Source organism: Melospiza georgiana, chromosome 16 (genome assembly GCF_028018845.1).
Source record: "Melospiza georgiana isolate bMelGeo1 chromosome 16, bMelGeo1.pri, whole genome shotgun sequence".
NCBI lineage: Eukaryota > Metazoa > Chordata > Aves > Passeriformes > Passerellidae > Melospiza > Melospiza georgiana.
Window position 1 is genome coordinate 13313277 of NC_080445.1, and position 25921 is coordinate 13339197.

Below are 25921 nucleotides of genomic sequence, written 5' to 3' on the forward strand. Positions count from 1 at the left end.
TAGAAACAGCAAACTCCAAACTTAAGATCAAGGCATAACTGTCAGCTGAAAAAAAAAAAATCCACTGATTTAAAAAGTTCAGCAAGCTGCAGGTGCATTCTGGAAATTAAATATGAGCAGGAAATAAGCAAGGTGTGCAGCACTTTGCTGTGCTCCCATTAGGCCACCCACCCTGCCCAAATCTCATTTCTCCTGGAGTGAATTGCTCTTTCCACCTCCTATCTTTGCAGTGTGTCACTCCAGCACGAGGCAGCTGAGCAAATCACCCCTGTAAGCTCCCTGAAACACAACTCTTCCCTCAGCCTCTGCACTTGTTTGTATCAAAGCTGACATTTGTCTTCTGAAGGTCCTGCTCAACGTGCCCACAACACAAACATTCCCCTGCTTCCTCCCCCAGAGCTGCCCTGAATCATCCACAGGCCTGGGGAGAGCAATGGAGTGGTTTAGGTACTGAGAGTAAGAGGGAAAGAAGAGCCAAAAAGTGGGTGTGGTTGGGGGAGGGAAATCAGGATCTTCCATGTATGGGAAGGGCAACCATGGGAAAAATTAGATGGTCAGAGGGAACAGTGAATGAATGGTCCAAGTGTGGCACACAGACCTCACTGCACCCACCATGGCAGAATATTGGTATTTCTGAGTGCCTGGAGCTGCCACTGCAGCACTAGAGGCTTTTGCACATCTGTAGGTCCAAGAACCATTTGGGATACAGTGGTCCAGCCCCATCTCCTTAGCCTGAGCCCATTGGGAATCATCACCCTGCCCTGCCCAGGTGCCATGGCAGGAACATCCCAAATTATTGTAGCTAGAAAATTCTCCAAGCCTCAGAGCTGCTCCTGACTACCACTGCTTGAAAAGTGGGATTTGGTTTTCCTCAAAGGGCGGTTTAAATATAAAGTTCAGGCGTTTTTTTCCTGTTTAAACTGCAGGACCACAGTGGCCAGCTAAAGGCAGAGCCACTCAGGCCACCCTGTGATTTACTGCAGCCTTGTTCTTTACCTTCACAGAGACTGCAATTCTGATCCTCACACAGCTGCAGTCCTCTCAGTGAGCTCTGACAGCGTCACAAAAGCATCTCCTGCCCTGCCCCACCAAAAGTGCCCCAGTGGGGTTCTCTCCCCACACATCAGGAGAACCCAGCTCACTTCAGCTCCTGGTGCAGCTTCCAAGTGTTTTATGAGCGTTGAAATTCGTCAATCTTAGCAACTGCTGGGACAGATTATGGTTGTGTGGCATGAGCACACTGAGCCTGCACTGCCAGCAGGAGCCTCTCTCCTCCTCCTCCTCTCACCTGGGCCTGTCTGTGGCGGGCTGGGAGATCTCTGTGGGTGGCACACCCCTGGTTTGCAGCAGCTGGGTTGGTGAGGATGCTCCTTGTGCAGCATTTTCCTCAACGATTCTTCAACTCCTCTCTTAATTGAGAATTCAGAATGATGTAAAATAATGAGCTCTCAGTCACATCTTTCCTCTGCCCATGCAGCTCCCTCCTCCACAGTAGAACAGGAGGCATAAAAGTACAACAAAGACTTTTTTGGAGCTCTCAAAGCACTTCCAGCAGTAGCTCCCTCAAGAATGATTAAAAAAAACCACGTTGGCACAAAAATTCCTGTTCTGATCCCTGCTTCCCAGGTCTCTTGGGGATGGTGGCACACATGATGTACACTCAAGTGTTCCAAGTGACAGTCAGCCTTGGGCCAGAGGACTGGCGACCACACTCCTGGGACTATGGATGGTCCTTCTGGTAAGTGTCACCCCACGTTCATCTTTTCTCTCTGGAGCTGTTCCATCAGCTGTTGGGATGCTGCACACATCCAACCTCCCACCTCCAGCTAACAGGAACATCCCTGTGGATTTCCAGCTGCCAAACCTGCAGGAGCAGGAGCCCCCAGGGCTGGGCAGGTTTGGAGGTGTGGGGACAGTTCTGTGCAGCAGCAGCTGCGCTATCAGCAGGTACAGAGCATTTGTAAATAAACAGCACCCACAATTACCAACACAGATTGAGCGCTCTCATTAAAGTTCAATTTAGGAACATAATTGCCATGGCATTTCTGAGACTTTGAGCTTTTTTATTTTTTTTTTCCACCCCTTGTTTTTAATTAATGTCTCAGTTGAACCTTAGGGTGCAGCTTTGAACACAACTGCAGAGGAAGGTGCAGTGCTCCTGGCATGATGAGACTTCCCTGTGGATCAGGGGGAGAAGGCTTGGGAAAATGGACTTGGGTTTTTGTTTGGTTTTTTTTTCACCTTTCCCATTTATCTTCTAAAATCACATAAAACTAATTTGGCCAAGACACAGCAACTGTCTTATATTGCTTGCACGTTTATAAGAAGCTTACCAAAAGTAGGAGGCTGTGGAGAATAAAAATACCTGCAAACAACATCCCCAATCCTCCAGAGGCATCAGCCTCTTTGGATGGATAGGGAAAATACTTTCTTCTTGTAATTTCCAAATATAGCACATTATTTTCTTTCCATCTCAAAACAAAGACAACAATCTTTGCTAACACCAACAAGTAAATACTTCTTATGCACAGCACTGCAGGGAATTATTAGTCTTTCATTCTCACCTCTTTCCACTGTGTTCCATAGGAGGAGTTTCTACCATTTTAGCAACATGCTACAAAATACAAATCACATTATATTTAAAATACAGCTTATTTGGTGTCTCAATAATGAATATTTATTGCATGTGATAATGGACTTATAAATGCATTGCATTCACATATTTATAATATTTATATTAATATTTATAACAACTCTGTCACAATAATTGTATAATTTTCAATAGATTTAAATAATAAGGCATATTTGTCTTCAGTAATCTATTTTGCAATTTACTGCAATACTCAGACTTCAAAATGTTGTTAAATGTCTTGCATGATAAACACTCATTAGATTATTCTCCTTCATCTTGTGCAAGCCAAGAGCCCCCATGGCTCAGAGTGGGCACCAGGGTCCCTCAGGGCATCCCGAGCTCTCCCTGGGCCCACTCATCCCACCCACACTCCCTGCTGGGAGCTGTGTCCCACAGAGAGGGGGCTGTGTCCCATGGGAGGTGGGGCTGGCAGTTGTGTTCAATGGGAGATGGAGCTGTATCCCATTGAGATGGAGCTGGTATCCCATTGAGATGGGGATGGGAGCTGTGTCCCTCAGAGATGGAGAGATGGTGTCCCATGGGAGATGGGGTTGGGAGCTGGTATCCCATGGGAAATGGAGCTGGGATTGGGTGTCCCATGAGATATGAGTTTAAGAGATGTGTCCCATGGCAGATAGAGCTAGGAGCCATGTCCAGTCCCACAGGAGATGGGGCTGGGAGCTGTGTCCCACAGAGATGGAGCTGTGTCCCATGGGAGATGGTATCCCATTGTGATTGGGAGATGGTGTCCCATGGCAGATGAAGCTGGTGTTCCATGGCAGATGGGTTTGGGAGCTGGTATTCCATGGGAGATGGAGTGGTGTTCCATGGGAGATGGAGCTGGGGAGTGGGTGTCCCATAGAGATGAAGTCTCATGGTGTCCCATGAGATATGGGTGTAAGAGATGTGTCCCATGGCAGACAGAGCTGGGAGCCATGTCCAGCCCCACAGGAGATGGGACTGGGAGCTGTGTCCCACAGAGATGGAGCTTTGTCCCATGGGAGATGGAGCTGGGAGCTGGTATTCCATGGGAGATGGAGCTGGTGTCCCATGAGATATGGGTTTAGGAGCTGGTATTCCATGGGAGATGGCTCTGGGAGCTGTGTCCCATGGGAGATGGGTTTAGGAGATGTGTCCCATGGCAGATGGGGCTGGGAGCTGTGTTCCATGAGGGATGATGTCCAGACCCCAGCCCTGTCCCAGAGCAGCCTCTCCCTCAGCTCTCCCTGGGCAGCCACAGCCAGGGAAGGCACAGTGGGCTTTGGTTCAAGGAGCAGGACTGGCCCTGGATTGGGTCTCACTGTGGAGGACTCTGAGATACTCACAGGCAGGGAAACGTGGGAGCAACATCCCCTCAGCCCAAATTCCTGGGGTGAGAGCTGAGCTCCCCTCCACACAGCCACCCTGGGAGCTGAGCCCTCTCCAGCCACTGCAGCCACAAAGCTCCTTCTTGCATGTAGCAATCTCCCTCCCTCCCTGCATCCCTCCCTTCCCTGGTGCTTCCAGGGCAGCCCATTGATCCGTGCAGGATGTGGGGCAAGGTGCAAACTCCAGCTCATCTGGGACAGGGCTGAGCAGCAGCAGCATTTCCAGCCTGAGGACAGCCATGGGGTCTCCATGCCATGCTACTGATGGGTAGCAGACCTGGAAAAGGACAGGCTGGAGGTCAAAAGAAGCAAAACCAAGGCTTCTGCCTTCCAGCTAACACTGAGCCAGCACTGTTGTACAGACCAGAGAACCTCCCCTGGCACCACCCTGACTCAAACACCTTCTTTTAGAAGGGTTAATTACGAATGCCCACCCAGCCTGGTGGAAAACCACACAGCAGGAATCATTTTCTGCTCCACCTGGTTTGTGGTGATGTCCTGGAGCATGAGCTTTGAGAAGCCCTGTGCCAGCAGCTGTCACCACCACCTTTAATTCCATCTGCTGTGAATGTGCCACTGCAGCCCCAGCCAGAGAACTGGAACAGCCCTGGCAAGCCCTGGGAACACTGTCCCCATGTCCCAGAGCCAGAGGGTCTTGGGGATCCACTCTGCCATCCCTTTCCCAAGGGCCAGTGGGAAAATTAAGTTTTCTGTGACTCTGCTTCCCCTCTATCAAAAGGGAATGATAAAAACACCTCTCCCCAAAACGAGGAAGGGCTGCTCCTGGTCTGCTCGGATGTCTCAGGGTGGTGTCTGTTGTCCAACCCCATTCCCAAGCCTTTGGCAAGGCCTGGAGGTTGTTCTGGGCTCTGGCACGAGTCAGGAGTGGCCCAGGGGATTCTCCAGGGTGGGGATTTCAGTGCCCCTGAGGATCAGGAGATGTTGGAGTTCAGACTCTCTAAAGCAAATAAATATAAAAAGCCTGAGCTGTTTGAGCCATGGGGGAGCCTGAGAGCCCATGGAGTATTAACAACACTGCTGTTAAAGAGGCCTTCACCTAAGGCAGCTGTAACTCCTAAGGTAGGACAACCACTCTTTACAATTCAAAATAAATAGCATTTAACCAAGGTCCACAAAAACTAAAGTACATCTATCCTAATTGCCTAATTACTATGATTTCCCAAATGCCAGGCACTGAGAGTATTTCCTTCTCTGAACCTTTCAGCACTTCTGATTCCATCAGAAACCATCAGAAACATCCAAGAGAAATTCTCTCTCAAATTGCATTCCCCAGCACAGTGAGGTGTGTGCTTTTTGGCTGGTTTCTTCCTGGGTACTGTTTGGGAGCCCAGCTGGAAATGTCTGCACTGCTGGAGCTCTCCCCACACTCCAGGTGGGATGCAGACCCAGGCAGGCCAGGGAGATGCTGAGTGTGCCCCTCACACCCAGCCCCAGCTCCCTTCCTGCCATGGGGAACTTCAGGGGACTTTGTCACCCCAGGGTCACTGCATTTCCTTCTCATTTGAATCCATCTGGCTAACAGGTTCAAAATTGACAGGGAAAGAGCTGCCTCCACACATCTCCCTGCCTCAGGAGTCCCTGCAGGACTTGTTATAAGCTGAATTTTGAAATCATTGAAATGAGCCATTTCTGTTTACTTGAGCCATTTTTTCCCCCAGATTTTTCAGTCCATGAATATGTGCTCTTTTTCAAGTTTTGTCTAATTTGAAATGAGAAACTGCTTCCTTGTCTGCAGGTCCTTTGCAGAATGGGAAAATAGCTCATGCTGAGAGCTGTGTTGACAATGCGTATTTATAAGATAATGCTACTGGGGCTGGATACTTTCTGCTCTACATAATTCACATCCATTTGTTACAGAAAAAGTGCAAAAAAAGGAGCAGGTAAAGTGTGTCACCATCACAGGTGATGGAGTTAATCCAGCTTGCTTAGGCAGCCACTGTGAGCTCTGTGTAGCCAGAGCTGATGGGCTGAGTGTGAAGCTGAGGGGAGCTGGAAAGCAGAGGAGCTCTGCAGACAAAAGGAGCAATTCAGGGCCTGTTTTTGCAGCCTCATTTCATGCTCAAAAAGCACCTCAACTCCTTGGGGCCATGAGTCCCTTGCCACCCCCATCTGAACTTGAGTTGAGGGAGAACAAGAGCAGCTGGAGGGAACCTCTGTCCACAAGCAGGGACCAGAGCAGCTCCCAGCTGACCCTGCTTGCCAGCAGAGCCAGGACAACACTTGCTGCTGTGCCAGCTTGAACCTGGGCCTGTCTTTTATGTTTTTCCACTTCCCTTCTCCCTCCCTGTGCTCCTGGTTGGTACTTGCAGGTGTGCTGGCTGGCCAAGGTTGGCTGGCACTGCTTTCACTCTAGGGGACTCAGCCAGGAACTCCCCAGGCTGGTGACTCCACAAAATGGAACTGTTGTCTTCTGCTCTGGTCAGGCTTTCAGAGACCAGACACAAGGCAGGAAGGCCAGAGGTGTCCATGAACCAGGAAAGAAGGAAAAACAGTAATCTGAGGAAGTCATGAAAAGCAGATTAGAACCCACCCCTGCAGTGGCATTGTGCAGCCAGTGTCCCAGGGATGGCTAAACTGCTCCAAAAGGCTCTCTGACATTGCTCCCTCCGGGAGTGTGTGGGTTTTAACATTTGTCTGCAAGGCTCTGAGGCATTTCAGAGGAGATCAGGAGGTGTCTGGCCATAGTGTCACCAGGTGTTCACCTTAGCACAGGGTTCTCCATGGCATGAAGGAACCATGGCCCAGCCCCAGCCCATCCTCCTGCCTGCCTGAGCATAAGCCACAGGTCTCTGGAGGTAAGATGAGCTCAGATGAGATGGGTTTGCTGAGGTGAGAGGAGCTCAGATGAGATGGGTTTGCTGGAGGTAAGAAAGAGGAGCTTAGATGAGATGGGTTTGTCACCTCCAGTTCCCCTGCCTGGTCCCAGCCTGTGTGTGTGTGTCAGAAATGTGGCATGAGCTGCTGTGTAACCCAGCTCTGTCTGCTGGTTTCTCTCTCCACAGTCTGGCCTGGGGCTCCTTCACCTGCTGCATGGCAGCCTCTGTCACCACCCTCAACTCCTACACCAAGACTGTCATTGAGTTCAGGCACAAGCGCAAAATCTTTGAGCAGGGCTTTCGAGAAGAGCAGAACTTCCTAGACCAGGAAGCCATCAAGTACTTCAGAGAAAGGTCAGTGCAGTCAGTCACTCCATCAGGGGAGGTTTTCATGGACTCTGCTGGTTTCAGGCTCTCACCCATTCAGCACTCATGGGTGAAGTCTCTGAGGCGCCTGGAAAAGGTGTGTGTGAGAGGCAAACACAAAAGGTGTGAAAGGCAAACTCAAAAGGTCCTCCTTGGTTTAGTTTTTCATCAATTTTGTGCTGTCCCAGTGCCCACCCTTTCTCCTGTACTCATTGAAATCTTTACAATATGCACCCAATTCACAAAAAGCTGTGCTGCCAATGTCAGCTGATTCTCCCTCTCTAGAAAGGTAAAATTGCGGGGGTGTGCCAAATGTGACATCCATCCTCCCCCAGCACGTGCAACAGGCACCTCCCAATAATCCCAACAGCTGCTGAGGCATTTTCCAGCCACCATCAGGCCACTTTGGAGCTGCCAAATGCACACAAATAAAGCAAAACACCCACCCAGTGCCACCAGGGTCTGAGGGGGACTGCAGTCCTGGTGGGTCCCAAGGCCCTGAGATGCTCTGTCACTCTGCTCCCCTGCCCTCATTCTTTGGAGAGAAAGTTCAGGCTTTGTTTAAAGCTGTGGATTGTGAAGAATGCACAGATCCCGAGCTCACACAGCAGAGATGGATCCTCACAGGATGAAGAGCTGAGAAGTACAGAAAATCCTCACCAAAATCTATGGCCTGAAGTGATATAAAGATATTTTGGGGGCAGGAAATATAAGCAGGATGCATGGCTGTTTGTCAGACCAGTGGGGCCGTTTCTCCATGGTGGAGAAGCTCTGGGGGGACAGAAGGTTTGGAATTTCAGAATTTCAGAGTGAGGAGCTCTCCTGAGAGGGCAGAACTAGAGAGCTTCCATGATTATTGCTTTTCCTTGGTTATCTCATTCATTATTCTGTTGTTGCAGTTATCCGTGTGCTAACATCCAGGTTTTCTGTCTGCCTTTCAGACAGTCTGGAAGGAAAAGAGAAATGAGGCAAACAACCATGATTTTCCTAATTTTGCATTTGGACATGACAGTGAATTCTAAAAAATTCTCTGTGGGAGCAAAGAAAGCCCAGACACAGTGAGGAGGAAGGGGTCAGTCTGTGCCTCAGGGTAAATCAGCACTCAGGGAGGGAAACCAGATGAATTTTTGAAGTGAGAATTGCAGATAGGAGCTCAGGAGAACTATAAGGAGCAGTATCTTGAGTTAGACTGGAAAATGCCAAGGAGACTTGTTGAAGCAGCACTACTGGAACAGTAAATAGCAGAATATATTAATGGCCCAGAGGACAGGGACCTCTCTCTCTCTCTCACGTGGGCATGGTGGGTTTGCTTTGGGCTCCTCCTGCCCTCACAAGATGACACAATCCCACCCCCAACAATTCCCTCCTTGGTCACCTCCTCCCAGCCCTTCCACACACACTTGGCACACTCAGCTCAAGCATGTGGTGTTCCCTAACTTCATGATTATCACTTTCTTTTTTTATATCACATTATTTTAATTGTTGTATCTGAATACATAATGGGAAGCCCAGAGACAGTGTTACCATGGGATCATTCTAGAGATTCAAAGCTGTGCAGCAATATACCAAATTTTTTAATTTTTAAAGTGATCCTATTCATGCTCAGCTTCACTGCTGTGCCCTGGGGATGCTCTGACTGCAGGGGTCCAGGGGCAGTCCATTAACAGCACCCTGTTGCTGCATGCTGTGGGTGCCCTCAGTCCCACACAACTTCCCTGAGCTCCCATCTGCCTTTGCACAAATAGAAAATAAAATAAATCCTCTTTTCTTCCTGTGCACATACCCAGGGATACTTCACATTCCCTCCTACTCCTCCACCTCCATGTTCCTTTTCATACCTCATGAATAAAACCCTCCAGCCTTTCTTCCTTCCAGTTACTTTGCACATCTCCTCACCCTTTTTGCCTGTTCCTTTGCCTCAGTGCAGAGCCAGCACCCCCTGGAGCACACATCCAACCTCTGGGCTGGGCACACCTGTGCAACAGGCACTGTCCTGTATGCCTCTGAAAACTAAACTTTATTATTACTCCAACAGCTCCATTTAGCACCTGGGACTCAGGGAAGGAAAGTGTCAGCCCCATTTTGCATGATAAATTTTTTTTGGTGGGAATATTATCCTACAGGCCTCTGCTCCCAGGGAAGAAATTAGCTTTATGAAAAGTACTGACAGTAAAACGCCGCTAATCTTGCACGTGTTTTCTCAACTCTCTCATTGCATTGTGCTTCATTTTAATTGCATGCAACTGCATAGAACAGCAGCAGATCTGCTGGACATGTGGATGTGAGAGCTGAAATGGCCCCTTGGGAGCTCCCAGCTGTGCTGCTGTGCTGGAGGTGCAGGGGATGAGCCTCATCACCCCATGGTTTGCTGTCTGATCCCCTCCAGCAGCTCCATCCTTTGCCTCACCCTCTGTGGCCCTGCTGCTCCTTCACCTCAGCCTGCCCATCCCAGGGCAGCCTCTGCTCTGAGAACGTGGGGAGGCCTTTAACACCCCAGGAATGTCTGTGTGCACCCCAAATTCTGCCCCACAGCCTGCTCTGAGCCCACCTCAGCCAGCACAGGGAGCTGCCCAGCCCCAGGCAGGAGCACATCCAAATCCCCTGTACCCAAGCACCTCACTGCTCCTAAACTAGGAAAACAGTGAAGCAGCTGCTGAAAAATCAAAGATTTGTGGTGCTACATCCCCTTATGTCCCATCCAGGCTTGGGATACTTTGAGAAGTCCAGACAAAACAGACTCTGTGGTTCACACCATACAATTGAAAGACACCAGAGCTCTCCAGATATAATAGGTACAATAGCCCTCAGGGTAACTCTGAGAAAACCAGTTCAATTATACTGAATTGGAGGTATTATTCATGCTCTAAGTGTTCCAGAAAATTATCAGAATTAACTGCAAAGTCAGCTTTCAGTCTTTGTCCTTCAAGTGCTTTTCCTTCCTTTTTTTTTGTGTTTTCCTTTGAAATGAATGTGTGTCTATAACTTTTGCTCATCTTTTTCATTTTTTTAGTTCATGACAAGTGTCTTCCATCCCTCCCAGTTTCTCTTCCTGCTCTGTTTCACATGAACACTCTTGCCCCATGTGGCCATAAGCACAGTCCCTCATCTGAGGTTTACCCCAGCCAGGAGAGGAGGAGCCCTCACTGCCCTCCTGCTTCCTCCCTTCCTGCTCTGAGGATCCCTTTGGGAACTAGCTCTTACATGTTACCTGTTTATCTGTAATAAAATATTGTTTGCTGGGTTAATTTGCAAGAAGAAAAAATTAGCTCAGTGATATGGAGATTAATTCTTGCAGGTATCTAGTAAAAACTAGATGTCACTTCAAAATGCAACCTGGCCTTTGCTGTTGGCAGTGCTGTCCTAGCAGAAAAAAGGCATTTTACAGGTAACCATTGGAAAAATCCAACTCTGTATCTTTCAAATAACCAACATGAAATGATTGATACAGAAGCAAGAAACTGTGGTTTATCTTAAATATGTGCATTTATTCAATTAGTCATTTTCAATTAATTAATCAATAATTAATTTCTAAATCTTACAGCCTTTATGAAATATTAAGCCAAAAATAAGCCAAAGGGACAGGGATTCTTTGTTCTGTCCCATAAAGTCTGATAATCTCTGTGACAGCAGCTGCAGGGATGGTGCCAGACCTTCTCCTCTTCCCCTGCCCAGCTGTTTAGGAGCTGCTGTTTGAGCAGCTTTAGCTCTCCCCTGCTGTTTTGGCAGCTTTTCCCCTATGGCTGTGTAATAATTAAGATGCATTCACAAGAATTCTGCTTGTTCAGACCAAGCAGCTCCACCGACACCATCCCCACATCCATCCAGGCAGGGCCAGCACAGCCAGCTCACCCAGACTCAATTCTTTCCCAAGTTTCTTCTCCGTTTCTTGCCTTCAATTTTTTTCATATATTTAAAAAACCCTTTCAGGCACCGTTCCCACCACACCTCTCCCTCTCCCAGGATTCTGGTGGATTTTGCTCTCAGGTAAAGAATGAAAACTTGGCTGTGCTGGTGGGGCAGAGGGAGCCCTGGGCAAGGGGCACAGCTGCAGGAACAGGGACAGGAGCAGCTCCAGGGAGGACAAGGGAATGTCCAGGGGTGGAGGGATGTGAGGACTGAAGCCTGAGGTGAGGGATATGGGGCCTGAAAGGGTGGAAATCAAATCCAAGTGAGATCCTCAATGGAGAGCTCATCACTGCCTTGGGCAAGGAATGAAAATTTTGTGATGTGAGGGAACTGGAATTACCCATGGCTCTCTTTAGTGGGGACAAGAGCAGCTTTTGGATGTGCATCCAGGCTGGTCAGGGCTACAGAATCCCACTGCAGAGAGAGGTCAGGGTCTTTTCCCACCCTGGGACCCACACAGAGATCACAGAGCCCTGGTTCAGTCTGGGATCCAGCCTTGTGCTCCCTGTGAAGCCAATCCCACTTACCAGGGGCTGCTAAACCAACACATTTAGCAAGTAAATCTGCAAGATTCAGCCTCCCCCAGCTCACCCATCCCTAGCACAGCGTTTGCAGCTGTCCATCAACACCCATTGTGCCACTGCAGCTGATTTCACAACATTTCACAACATTTTTCTTGCTGACTGGGCCCTTACTCAGATCTGCAACACCAACCTAAGCAGACAGATGCTACTGGTGAAATTCTGGAGTGAGCTGAGTTCAAACTGCCATTGATAGCAGTGCAGACAAAATGTCTCTGCAGGGACAGAAAATGTAGTTTTAAGTGCTAGGAGCAGTTTGAAACAGACAGCAGGACCAAAGCTATTGCAGAGCTAATAAATCAGGACTATTCCCAGCACTGTGAGAACCAGAACTTTTCAAATTATCATTCATACACCATTTTTCCCCTTTTTGCACATTTCTGTAATGTACCATACTCACAGCTTGCTTCCTCTAAGTCCATTGTGCTCGTGTCAGATGTGCAGATCATACCAATGCTTTCCAAAGCCATGCCAACCTTTGCTCTGATTTCCTGCTTGGTCACCCAGGTACCTGAGCAGGGTTTCAGTTACTGACCTGAGGCACCTCCCATTGGCAGAGTCAGTAGCTCTTCACACAGACATCAATATTTCCAATCTTCCCGTTCCCCTTTCATCCATGCACAGGGATAAGTGCAACCTCCTGCCTTGGATTTGTTCTGTACTTTATTCTGCAACACAGGAAGCTTTATCCACAGAGCTGCTCCTTCTGGAAATCACATGCACTGGCACTAAAATGGTGCAGCAGCAGCAGCTCCATCCCCACTTCCAAACACACACACTGTCCAGTGCTGCTGGGCCCCGGTGCTTAGATCCACCCTGGAGAGGGGAAGAGTGGAGAGATGCAGCCCTGAGCCCCTCATTTCCATTCCCCAAGGCCTCTTTACATGAGCTTTCCCCCAAGAGGGGCAAAGCCAGGGGAACCAAGTCCTTCCTGAGCCCATCACCATCTGCATGATGGGCCTGGCTGTAGATGGAGGAGCCCAGGTACGTTGGACTCTAATTAGTTTTTACCCTTTTTGTGTACATTTGGGAGCAGCTTTTCTTTCTGTTCAAGGTGCTACTTCTATATTCTCTTTTCCAGGACTGAGGAGGAGAGGGCTGAGGCTGGGGACCTGAGGTTACAGTGCCTCCATAGCTGCTCCCCAAATAGTAAGTGACCATGAATGTGTCTGGCACACAATGGCTTGTACTGTCCCCACGCTGGCTCCCGGGGCCCAGAACCAGGTTTGGAGTAGGAAGCTTTGGGAATAGAGGTTTGTTGCTTTCCCAGACAGCCTTGCCCAAGAGATAACCAACCAGCATAAGAACAGTACAGAATTCTCCAGCATTCAATTTAGGATGTGCACATATCCTATAATTTTGTGTTATCTCAAGAAGCTGTGACTTCATAGTAGTTTAAAAATATGCTCTAATTTACACCTGTATAACTTTCATTATCACTACCTTTTTTCATCTATCTTTATCACCAATTCATGATGATGCATGCTATTGAATATAAAAATGATTGAAAGCAGCTTTGGTAGACAATAATGTTAGTATAATTAATGCCATTTCTTGCACTTTCTCTGGAAATTGCTGTGCTTTTATTCAGTGTTTGCAAAAAGCCCTTGCTTTAAGCTGTGGGAATCAGTGGTTCAATGTACAGAGCAATGTTGGAGCATGGCTCCTGCCCTGCTCTGAATACTATACTTTTTCTTTACTCTCCAGGAAAGATGTGTGCAGTTTCATGCATCTATTTCCTTGGAAAGAAAGCCAGTGATCCTTCATTCAGCAGGAGGGAGCCTTGGGAGAGTGACTTGCTGGCTCTGCGCTATTAAAATTTGGAAACCTGATGGCATTTTGCTGCCTCTGTCTTGCTGAGATGCACATCTCAGCCACATTCTCATGGAAGCTTGGTGTGTGTAACCCCCACCCCTGAGGGTCCTGCTCCCTGCCCAGACCTGCTGGAACAGCTCTCCAGTCCCATGTCACTGCAGGTGGTGTCCCCACAGGCATGATAGTGCTGGCACTGCTCTCCAGCTGGGTTTGTCATCAGCTCATTGGTAACTCCTGCTCCTTGAAAATGTCATTGTCAGTCATGGACCTCTCCACAGGCAGATCCATGCCCTTCATTCTCACAGGCCTGAAAATGTCTCTTGGTACAAAATTGATCTGGGTCATGTTTCCTGAGAATGTTCCTCACCTGCCAAGCTCCTGGCAGGTTCTCAAATGTGTTTATTTTATTACTGAAGCCTGTCCAGAGGTCTTGGTTTTAAAGAACCAATAACAAGTCTTGGCAATAGGTGTTCCAAGGAATATGGCCAGCCCTGTCCCAAGTGTTTCCATTTTAAAGGACCCAGAGCTCACCCCATAGAGTGCTGACAGCACTGGGAAGGCAAACCCCAAACAAGAAGCCCAGAGTCAGGTTAAAGAACAGTGTCCATCCCTCAATATTCCATCAGGCTCAGCCTCACATCCTTACCTTCTGTAATGAAATCAGATCAATATTAATGAAGTGACAGGAGGGAAGTTGTGCTCTCAGTTCACAGTTTGCTTACAAATCCAATAGAAGCTGCAAAATGCTCATTATCCATGCTTATTAGGGAGGAAAAACCATTAGTTACTGCTGCTTGGGATGGCACAAAGCCTCACAACGCTTAGATGAACCTCTCCTTCTTCAAGCAAGTCCACCAAGCCATAACTGGCCTGGGCCTGACCCCAGGATCCTCCTTGATGCTGGTTCCAGGGTCCCACACTCCCACACTCCCAGTCCTTGTCACATTCCCCATTCCAGGGGCCCATGGCCAGCAGAGGATTGAGAACGGAGAGAAAACAGCAAGAGAAGGGCTTGGCTAAAGGCAGAGCAGCCACCAAGGTCACACTGACCCCATGGGTGGTGAGGAAGAAGAGGACACATCACCTGGAACAGACCAAGCCAGGGCCACCAGCAGAGGAAACGCCAGCAGGTCACCAGGAGCACTCCATGGACACGTCCCACAGGGGTGGCCCCTGCCAGCAGGACACCAGGAGGCACCACCTGGAGCTGCTCCTGCTGCTCTCCTCAGCCAGCACCCCATCCCCTGCAGGACCTGCAGCTCACCCAGAGGGCTCTGAGGAGGCTCCAGCCTGGAGCAAACGGCAGATGAGGAGAACTGGCTCATCCTCAGGCGTCGTGAATCTTTCTGTCCTCCCAGCAAGACAAATCAGGGCATCTGTCCTTGTTGAGAGGAAAGGATCTGGGGGAGTGCACCTGAGGAGTGGAAGAGCAAAAGCTGTAAAGAGGAGAACGAGGCTGAGCAATTGTGGAAGACAAACACTACCTGGCCAGGTGATTTTGGAAGAGAGAACGTTAAAGGTTTCTGAGCAGCCCAACAGCACTGTGGGAGCACAGGTAGCACAAAGGGCCTTATGCCAGGGCAGGATATCAGGTTCCTCTGTTGGCAAAACTGAGCTCTCCATTGTGAGAAGTGACCTTAAATTATAAATTCCATCAGAAGCTTGAATCCAGAGTAGACTCAATCAGGACAATGCAGTTATTCAGTCTCGATAATTCTATATTAAACCATTTAATGTCCATCACTGAACTATAATTTTCTTTTAACAGGGTTAAAAAGAAAATTATTTTCTTTCCTTTAAACCCCTTTAGCAGGGTTTCAACTTACCTGAGCTGAGCATCAGGGAGCTCTAACCATAACTTGGCATCCTCTGCTCTCCCCAAGCTGCCTTCCTGAGCAAACATATGGTACCGGCCCCTATACATCTGATACCCCCGGACATACCAAATTTAGCATTTCCAGACACTTTTAAAGTCTATTTGCTGTCATTTTTGACCTTGGAAGTCTCAGCTTTTTCTTTCAGAAGTGCAAGGCTGGGAGATCTCAGTGCTCCAGCTGTGTATAGCCCCTGCACAAAAATATAGAAGTTTCACCTCAGGATATTTTTGTTGTTGTTGCACAGTTATTTATTAGCAAGAAAAGCACACTGTTATTAGCTCACAGCCAGCAATAGTCCCTGATTTCAGACATCTGTATGTCCATGCCACTCCCACCCTTCCCTCCAGAGCTGTCCCACCATAAGGCATTAACATGAGGAGCCTGGATGCCACAGGGCAGGTGGGAGAGGTGCAGATGCTGAATGTCAAATGGGCAAGAGAGAGACAGGAGAAATATCACAAAGGACAAGGAGGGACAGGTGTGTTGGCAGGGCCAAAGAAGAGATAAATAGCCCAGAAGAGGAAGAGCTGAGCAGGAAACAGCAAATTCTTACTGTCTGTGACTGAAAGCCTTGGTGTTATTTGAGGCAGATAAACCCAGAGTTCAGGACACCAGCTGCTCTTGTAGAAAACTGAGAGATTATTCAAAATTAATTCAGTGTTAAAGAAATAATATGTCACTGTTTTGGCAGCGTGGGCATTTCAGAAGGGTCACCTGACAAAGAGGAGGCCTTGAAAAAAATAGTTTTATTCTCATGTCATCACCCTGTAGGCATTTCCCTTGGGTCCATCCTACAGCTCTTTTACCATCCTCCCACCCCGGCTGTCTACAGTGAGATTTATGCAACCAATCCCTCAGTGCTTCACTCTGAAGCATAGTGTAATTTTTTCCTATTCAGACAAGTTCATCAGAAGAACTCTAGGTTTAAAACACAGTGGAAACAATTCATAAAAAACAAAAACCAAATAATATCCACTGGTTGGTTTTTTTTTTCCCCTCGGTCATGAGCGCCGTGGAAGCGAAGTGCTGCTGGATGTGCAGGCAACTTTCAAATGTCTCCAAAAAAGCGTGTAGCACCAGCTCAGCTGGAGAGGGCAAGGCACAGACGGCAGCCAAGGTCACTGTGACAACGGGGAACATGCTTTATATGCTGAGCAGCACAGGCTGGGAGGCGGCAGACAACAAGGGCTTGACGCATTTGAAGTGTCGCTCAAAGTTGAGCCAAGGTTTCTCCTTGTGGAGGTACCTGACAGCTGCAATCAGCTGCCTGTTTCATGTCAGCATTGATTCCAACTCCAGGTCTTGCAATTCTTCCTGTAATTTATTCAGTTCGTAGTGATTCACCACGTAGAAAAAAAAAGCGAGTGGGGAAAAATCCCCTCTGATAAAGCACCATGGTTACGGGTCGAAGATCCAGCCTCGCTGCACTGACAGCAGTGGGAATCTCATTCCTGTCTTCAGGCAAAACCGTGCCCACTAGGAAATTCCAAAGCTAAAGGTCTCAGTTCTGTCCTCATTTACCTCTGCTAACATCCAGACTGACATTTTGCTTTAACATTGCTTCTTGAGCTACCAGTTTTTCTGCTTCCGAGATAAGGAGGGTGATAAAAGTAAATGCAGTCCTGTGTGGAGCATGGCAGCTCCTGAAAACTATGGGGTGGAAAAGGGAAGCAAAATAAGCTGACAGTTTATAATACATTTTTTGTTTCCTCCAGTGCACAGGTGAATTGAAAGGTTTCTTATATAAATTTCAGTGGGATTAGTTATGAAACGTGCTTTCTGTCACTCTTTTAAATTGCATCTTTCAATAAATGCTTCATCTCCTACAGCTAATCCTGGATTTATGCAAAAAACTCCCCAAACCACCCCCCTCAAAAGCCAACCCTGTCCCACACTGCTAAACATGTGAAATTAAGTCTTTCAGACTTTATGTGCACCCAAATAGCCTTTCCCTTACTGTGCATATCCTATCCCCCCTAGAATGGAGGTGGGGATTGTTCTCCGTTCAGATAGTTTGACATGGTGAGATATTTTAGGATAAATACATGTAATTTTAACAGCCAAAATGCATTTTTTTTTGTTTTAATTGTCTTAAAGTGGGATTGTGTCTTGTCTCCCATGGTCCAAAGCCTGAGCTACTGACCCTGACATGTAAGGAAGGGACAGCAATCCCTCTGAGCCAAATAACTCTGGTTTTTCTGTAAAAAAAAAAGCTTTTTATTCATCAGGGACTCTCCTGCAGCAGGCACCATAAAGTCAGTGGGAACAGAGGTTCCAATGGAAGAGAAGAATGGTGAGGTGGGGCTCAGAGGGGAGAAAAGTGAGAGGAGGAAGGGGAACAGGGGAGGAATAAATTATTTTCATAGTTAGGCAGAACCACAGAATAGCAGAGTGTGGACAGGGACCCTGGAGGGCTCTGCTCCAGTCCTGTGCTCCCAGGCTGGATCAGGCTGCTTCATTCCTTGCCCAGTTAGATCTGAACACATCCAAGGATGGAGATCCCAATTCCTCTCCTGGCCTCTACCCCACTGTTTGAGCACCCTCACGCCCAGCTGGCAATTCTGGCCTTCCAGTGCTGTTCAGCCAGGTTAAGAAGGCAAGGCACTCCCAGGTGCTCCCTGGGACACATTTTCTCTCTTTGAGCTTGTTTTCTCTCCTGCCCTTTACATAACCCATTTTATGATTCCTTTTAGGCTCTGCTTTTATGCAGTAGCTCTGTAACTGTCTGCATTTCCAATTATAAAACCTTTCAAATTTGATTTAGACCTGATAATTAAGCCGTGATTTAGCAAATTAACCCTATTGAAGCCCAGAGGTGTGAGACATGCTCTTTAGAACCTTAAATGTTTGGTGTTTAATTGCATCCAACACTGAGAAAAGTGCAGGGAGGAGGAGGAGTGACTATGTAGGTAATTCAGGCCACAGGACAGGACCTCATGCACAGATCTCACACATCCCATCCAGACCAGGATTTGCTGCTGTCCTTCCACCACAAGGATTTACCAGATGCACAAAAAGACTCACTTGGTCCCTGGCATCACTACAAAAGCTTGTCATGTCCTTTGGCTGTTGGAAATCCTGCACCATGATCTGCACAGTGATTGTCTTTGTTCCCCTTCAAGGGCAAGGCATTTTTAGCTGCATTCCCCACCTGCCAGTAAAGTTCCAGGCCACAGGGGTGCAACATTTTCCTCTCTTGCCATCAGTATTGACAAACTAAGAAAAATTTAGCCATCCCCTTATTCCCTGGGTTCCCAGGCAGTGCTCCCAGGAGACTGAAGCATGAGGGCCATGGAAGGAAGGCAGGTCTTCACACTGGGCAGGATGGGCAGGGAGAGGTGCTGTGGCCACCTGCAGCCAGGTTTTTGTGTTCTCAGAGCCATGATGCCCGCAGCTTTCACCCCTTCCTGTCCTTCCCCAGCACCAAACCCTTGGTTCTCACAGAGCTGTGTGATTTTTGGGAAGGAGAATGTGGATGTCCCAGTGGTTCTCACACTGAGGACAGCTGACATGGGCTCAGTCAGCAGCAGGGAGGAGCTGGTCCTGAATTCCTGTGCCTTATTCTCAAATGCTTTGCTCCTGGTCATGAGAAGCAGAGGGTTTTATACAGACATGAGAAGCAAATCAGCCTGTGGGGAAATGCAGCTGTGGGAAACAGGCTTAAAATTGTCCCAAAATAGGCCTAAAATTTTCTTACAAGCCTTTAGCCCAGTCCAGAGGAAAAAGTGTGTGTTTGTCTTTCTTTAGGGCTTCACAACACCCAGCTCTAAGTGTCACTAGCCCGCAGAGGAACAGGAGTGACCATAATGCTCAGAAAATCCCCCCATTCGCTACGTCAAGCTCTTCCAGCGACACATCAAGCAGCTCTTCACTTTCATCAGAACCAACCAGCCAGATCTCCATGGTTCAGGATCAAACCCTGCTGGACATCACCTCCATCACTAGATTGGCCCCAGGGGAATCACCAAACCCTCAACCACTTGAGCAAAGAGATACAAATTTAGCAATATCGCGTTCCAGCCCACTCGGAGCAAGGACTATTCCAGCATCTTGCCCAGCCAGCCTCAGGCTCAGTCTAACACCCAGCTCAGCCAAGCCACAGCAATACTCTGACTGCTCTCCAGTCAGCCCAGGGATCAATGCAGCTTCCTTCTCCACCTTCTGTCCTCACTCAGCACAAAACGTACGAGCTTCAGCTTCAGATCACACACTGACCCCAACCAGGACAAGCACAAGGCCTCCAGCAACAGCGACTCCTGAAGAGAGTTCCCAGGCTCCTGGCTATTCTGAAACTGAATTAAAGAATACAGGAAAGGGGTTTGAATCAGATCTGGAAGATCCTGATCATGAGAGGTATGTATCCAGAGCACACAGGTGTCTAAGTCCTCAAACAGCCCATGTTGGCATAGAATCAGTAAGAGCCCTCCCGTAAAAAAATTTAAATATCTTTTATGATTCAGATGTTCCCAGTGTTTGTTTTCCAGTACCCACCCTGTGCTTCCACTAAACCCTGTTACTCAGGAAGCAAAATGCCCAATTTCCATATCCCCATTTAGCTCTCCAGACCTAATGACAGACCTGGGCCAGGCTGTCACCCTCAGCTCCTCCAGCAGGGCCCAATTTTCAGGTGCCTCCTTTCCTTCCAGAGTAGGCAGCACAACTTCCCCTTGTAGCACAGAGAGAAGCTCTGCTGTCCCCTGGAGCCTGGCAGAGCAGAGCAGAGCAGAGCAGGGGCTGGTGCTCAGTGACATGGCCAGGATGTCCCCCCAAAGCTCCACTGTCTGCTCGGACCCCAGGCAAGCTGGGCTCACCCCACTCCTCCAAGCCTCTGAACTCCACCCTGTCTCTGCCACTTCTTTCCTTGGCAGGAGATTTGTAACCACACAGGAATTCCAAGCCATGGAGAAAGAGCTAGAGGATGTAAAGGAAGACCTGAAATGCCTGAAGTGGAAGGTGAGACACATAGGTGAGACGGTGCAGCCCCTGGCCGAGGACAGCAAGAGGTACAACGGCTACACCCTGATGGAGCTCAAGGCCATGGTGCAGTTTGAGGATGACCCTTACAAGGCTGCCCACAAGATCCTCACTGCTCTCTTCAGTGATGTGTACTGGCCACAGCACCCAGGCACCGAGCAGGCCTGCAACTCCTGCTCCCTGCCCAAGCCCAACATAGACCCAGAGCTGTACACGGTCTACTGTGACATCCTGAAAAGCATATTCCCTGGAATTAGCAGCCAGACATTGAGGGAAGAGACACAGCACGTGCAGAAAGGCACCCAGAGTGCAGTGCAGTAACAGCAGAGCCCAGAGTGTTGTGCAGAGTGCCAGGTCTGCAGTGACTCCAGAGGACTGGGCTGTGCTAGGTCCCGTTGGTCCCTTAGGTATGGATTGTCTGTGAAGGTGTTGGTGAGCTCTGAGCCCTCATGCCACTTGCCCAGTGACACAGAGTGGGATGGCACCCTGCAATCTTCCCACATTTTAGAAAACAATTGCTCCTTTGGTGTCTCTTTCAATCTATGGACGTGTCCTTGTTTCCAGCAACTACAAATGCTGACAAAAGAATCCCACGAAGGCGTTGTACGTCCAAGCAAGGGCCTTCTCCCAGCCCCAAACAGACCAACCAACCAACCAACCAGCATCTGGGTAGTTTCTATTTTCTAGAGTGTATCATTCATTAAATGACATTACTTGTTAGAAAATTGTGCCTGTTCTTTTTTTATTTATTTGTCTAAAAGGGCTTTGCACATCAAATCAATCAGGACCATAACCTGAACACACACTGGAATGAGACCTGGGAATTCCAAACGTTCCCCTGCCCAACTGAATCCTTGGTTTCTGGGCACAAACCCAGGGCACAGTGGTGAGCAGCTGTGGTGAGCCCAGCCAGGTCATGGGGATCAGGGTACAAAGCTCTGCCACGTGCTCCTAAATCACCACCCCAGCAGTGAGACAGGGGAAGGTCTGTGGCCTGCAGCTCTCCCAGTCTGTGGGGACTGGGCTGACAGACCAGCTCAGATGTGTTAACCCAGCTGAAGGGGTCCCTCAAAGGGACCACTGCCATGGAGCCTGTCCCGAGGGAAGGAGGACACACAGGAACATGGCCCTGGAGCTCCTTCCTCCCATCTGGGAACCAGCACCGTGCCATGGATGAACAGTTTGTCCCCCAGGTTCCCCCACAGGCCTGGCCCTGCAGCCTGCTCTGTAAAGGTGAGAGTGGAGGGCTGCAGGGATGTCCCTGTTGTTCAGTGGCAGTGGCAGCCACACTGTCCTGTCCTGGTTCACTCAGTGCCTCTCAGAGTCAGGGACACTCCTTGGGCAGAGTCACTTCCCTGGTCTCAGTGTGACAAACACATCAAACCAACCCCAGAACACTCCATCCTGCTGCACCTGCCAGGCCCTGGGGAAGGCAAGAGGTAACCTGAGAGTTCAGCCCCCCTTCCCCTCTGCTGGGCTCTAATCCACTTCTAAAGCTTATTCCAAAAATAACAGGGAGGAGAAAAAAAAAAAACAACAATTACAAAAGCACTGAAAGGAGATCATTCCCAGTGCCAGCACAGATCCAGACACCCTGGGTGATGGGAGGGGAACACAGCCACGCTCTGAACCTGCTGGGCACAACTCTGTGGGGACACTGACTTTGGTGGCACCTCCCTTTCAGCAGGATGGTCTCTGCTGCACTCACAAAGACATTGGTTGAAGCTCTCTTTAAAATAGGTAAAATAAATTGCTCCAATAAGTTTGTAGCAATTTATTTCACTTCCAAGCTGGTGTGCAGACACAGGCATGGCACTGCCCACACTGCCCTGTGCCACTGTGCAGCCAAGAGCCACAGGTGGCACCCCCAGGGAAATCAGGGCTGTGCAGTGTGTGCCCTTGGGACAGGGACAGCCCCCAGAGGGACTGGGGAAAGGCAGCTCCCTCTCAGGTGGGCACAGGGCTGTGCAGGGTGATGGGAGCCACTGGAGGCATTCTGGAGCCACTGGAGATGTTCTGAGTGTCCTCTCAGAGCCAATCCCCCAGGGTGGACCATCACAAACCCAATGGAAGGCTCTGTGCACTGAGTCTCACACAAACACCCCCTGCACCCTGTTCTGCTTTCCTGGCTCTTTCTTGTAGGAAAGCCTGTCCCTTTGGATGAGCTGGGCTGATCCTTCTCCCACAGAACACACACAGGAACTGCTCCACACTCATTTTTCTGGGGCGGACCAGACCCCCATCTCTTCTGAGGTCTCACTTTGGAGCTTTCTATAACTTCCAGTGGACACTGAAAAAAACACATTTAGCAATATCCATCTTTATATGTTGCACTGCCTGCCCTACCTGCCTGTAAAATTTTAATCCATTTGTTCCTGTGAGAACAGGCTCTGTGGTTTCTCATGCTCATGAGATCAAACAATATGCTCAATTTTCTCTTTTAGTCTCATTCTCCTCATGCCTCAGATCTAGCACAAACCCATGAATTATTTTTATTAACCTTACATCACCAGGGCTGGTTCTGTCAAATAGTGTCAGTTCTGGGTCCCTTTCAGGTTTCAGTGTCTTCTTCCACAGGGTCAGTTGTACTGTGAATCACTTCCACCCACTCTGGAGATGTGCATCAGGTCTTTTACCCTGATAGTCTTGGCTTTTAGCTATTCCAGAGGAATTTCTAGGTTATTTGCGTCCAGCTGGAGCTGGCCAGTCTTGTCAGAGCTTCTATACAATACTACTACTACTACTACTACTACTATTATTATTATTATTATTATTATTATTATTATTATTATTATTATTATTATTATTATTATTACTATTATTATTACTATTATTATTACTATTACTATTACTATTATTTTTTATTATTATTATTACCTTAATAGTGATTACTAATAATTATTGTATTTTTTATTATTATTAATAATAGTAATAATAGTAATAATAGTAGTAGTAGTAATCTGCACCTTCTGAGCCCTACAGTCTGTCCCAGAGCCTTGGCAGCCACAGCAGCCCAAGTGCTCAGGGGAAGGGGAAGAAAGCAGCAGGACAAACCGACTCCACCTGTCCTTTAGAACTCCTCAATTCTTCCTTTCCCCCTGCTGCATTTATACCTTGAAGGCAGCTCATCTCTGTGAAGATGTCTCAGCCGTCAATTACTGCATTATCTTTGTGACCATTTCCCTGTGCTTGAGGCACCTTCTCCAATTTCTACACAGGTAGAAAAATCCACTGATTTTCAACTCATTTTCCTCCTGTTGATGTGCATTACCAAGTCCTTTCATCCTTCCACAGGTCTCAGCTTGCCTTGCTGCTTTGCTGGGGAGAGGAGCACAGCTGTCTGCCCACCATCCCTGAGAGTTTTTCTGTGTCCAGTCTATTTTTTCTGATCCCACCCACTCCTAACACAACAGGAGGACGAGGGCTGGCCGCCCACACCTGCAGGAAGAGCCCTTCTCCCTGCACAGCTCAGAACTGAGTCAGCACAACCAAACCAAGACAGCAGGGTCTTAAATATACAGGCCTGAAAGCCATTTTGTTGGCGTTGATTTTTAACATCCTGTGCTTGCCAGAATGTGCCCTGTTAGAAGCTTGCTCTGTCTTTAGGCCCTAGGTCTTGCTGCCTGCTATTCAGACAGAAAAGCAATTACACAGCCCCATTACTGTGACAGTTAAAGAGATTCAGCCATTGTTCTTCTTGGACAATTCGCACTGATTCCAACCCCTCCTGCCTGGCCCCTTAGCATAAATAAGCCTTCTCTCCAAAATGTTATCACCTCCACTTGTATGGAGACAGGCAGGGCAAGCAATCAGACACACAGTGAAAAATTAGCCTTTAAATCCATGTTGCATTCTGTCTACTCTTCATTAAACTATTTTTTTTTCCTTGAACACATATTCTCGAGCTCTAAGACCCAATACCAGACCAAATTACTTTCTTCCCTTTTCTCTCTTAACTACAGGCATTACATTTGCTATTTTCCAGCCATGCCTGGGTCCAGAGTCATTAGTATCACACTCATTCAAGGGCCATGCTGGGCATTCATCCTGCCTGTGTCCTGAGGGCCTCAGAGCCTGGCACAGCCTGCCTCCCCCTGTCATCTCCCAGAGCAGATGTCTGGTCAGAAGTGTGAGGACAACAATATTTTTTTCCAGCCTCAGGCAATGTGTAGTTTGCACTGATTGATTGCATTAAATAAGCAACCTATTAATATGGCCCCTGCTGTGGCTCCATGGGCTCCAGTTGGCAGAGCAGATTCTTCAGCAGATAACTTGCGTTAAACAGAGAGTCCTGATGCGTGCTGCTCGTGGAATCACAGAATAATTTCAGCTGGAAAGAGCCTCTGGAGGTCAGCTTGTCCAACCCCTCTGATCAGACAGCATTCCTGTAAAAAATCCTGTAAAATCCTGTAAAAAATCCTGAATAATAAACTCTGTGCTGAAAAAACGAAACCAAACTTCTAACAACAAAAACAACAACAAAAACATTTTAAAAAGAATAAAAGAACTTAATTAACATCTGCATCAGTGGATAAAGAAGATAAATGGCAAACTTTTTGTAGCATTGATTTGGAGGGCTCTTTGCTGTGGTTAGTTCTACATGCATCACCAATTCATTTGTCAGCCTTCTCATTAATATCTCTAATGCATAATTGCAGTCAAAGTCACTCATTGAACCATGCATTTTATGACCTCAAGGGTTACCCCTTCATCCTGTTAATAATAATATCCCTGCATAATGCAAATGCTTTATGCAAAACAAGTCCACCAGCTCTTCTGCTCTATGACTTAAAATACAGCACAGCAAGTTTTAGGCAACTGTCTGCATCTTTTATCAATTACAGGCATCATCTGGCCTGAATTGTGAGTCACAGGGGTTTGGGCAGTGCCATTAATTACCAGTAATGCCTTCTCCATCAGTCCTCCCTGAATGTCTGCTCCCCATGATGTGTTCTCTATACATTTATACAGCCACTGCCCCTGGCACATTTCAACCGGACTTCAGTAATTTCACAATAAACCTACAATTTTTGTTTTCCAAGGTGAAAGTGCCTCCTGAGACCCTTTTCCATTTTTCCCATCCATCCATTTCTGTAAAAGTTTCCATTTCTTTTCCACTCTGAGCTGGAGCTCTCCCCCACAGACCTCTCCCCTCCTCAGAGCCTGACAGGGAAACAAGAGCCCAATAAATCATCTCTGGATGATTTATAATCTCTGGATTATTTATTTACTTATTCCCAGCCCACAGGCAGGTGACAACAGAGCAGATGTCCTGAGGGCCTTGATGCTGCTCCCCCAGGAACACCGGTGACACTGGGACACCCCAAAGGGCTCCCACACAAGGACAGGACACTGATCCTCCCCAGCCCTGCCCTGAGAAATGCAGACCACAGCTTCTTGCCAATTTATAATGAAGAGTAAATTATCTGAGTGGCCCAAAGAGAGTGATTAAAATACACATCAATGCCTTGCTGGGTCAGTGGGTTTTGATCAGATCTCTCATTTTGTGTTAATATTCAGATACGTTACTACCCCAGAGAGATGAATAATAGTGGCTATTTAATTT

General features: G+C 48.0%; 1 protein-coding gene across 1 annotated transcript in view; it reads left to right on the plus strand.

Annotated features, from left to right (window-relative positions):
• LOC131090316 (uncharacterized) overlaps window positions 1-21080 on the plus strand; it is a 55861-nt gene extending 34781 nt beyond the window's left edge. The window contains exons 4-7 of the mRNA XM_058035605.1: window positions 1627-1738; window positions 7023-7190; window positions 19129-19734; window positions 20250-21080. Of these exons, the coding sequence (XP_057891588.1) occupies window positions 1627-1738; window positions 7023-7190; window positions 19129-19734; window positions 20250-20676 (1313 nt within the window). The 3' untranslated portion in view covers window positions 20677-21080. The remainder of the gene's footprint in view (window positions 1-1626; window positions 1739-7022; window positions 7191-19128; window positions 19735-20249) is intronic.
• Window positions 21081-25921: the final 4841 nt, after the last annotated feature.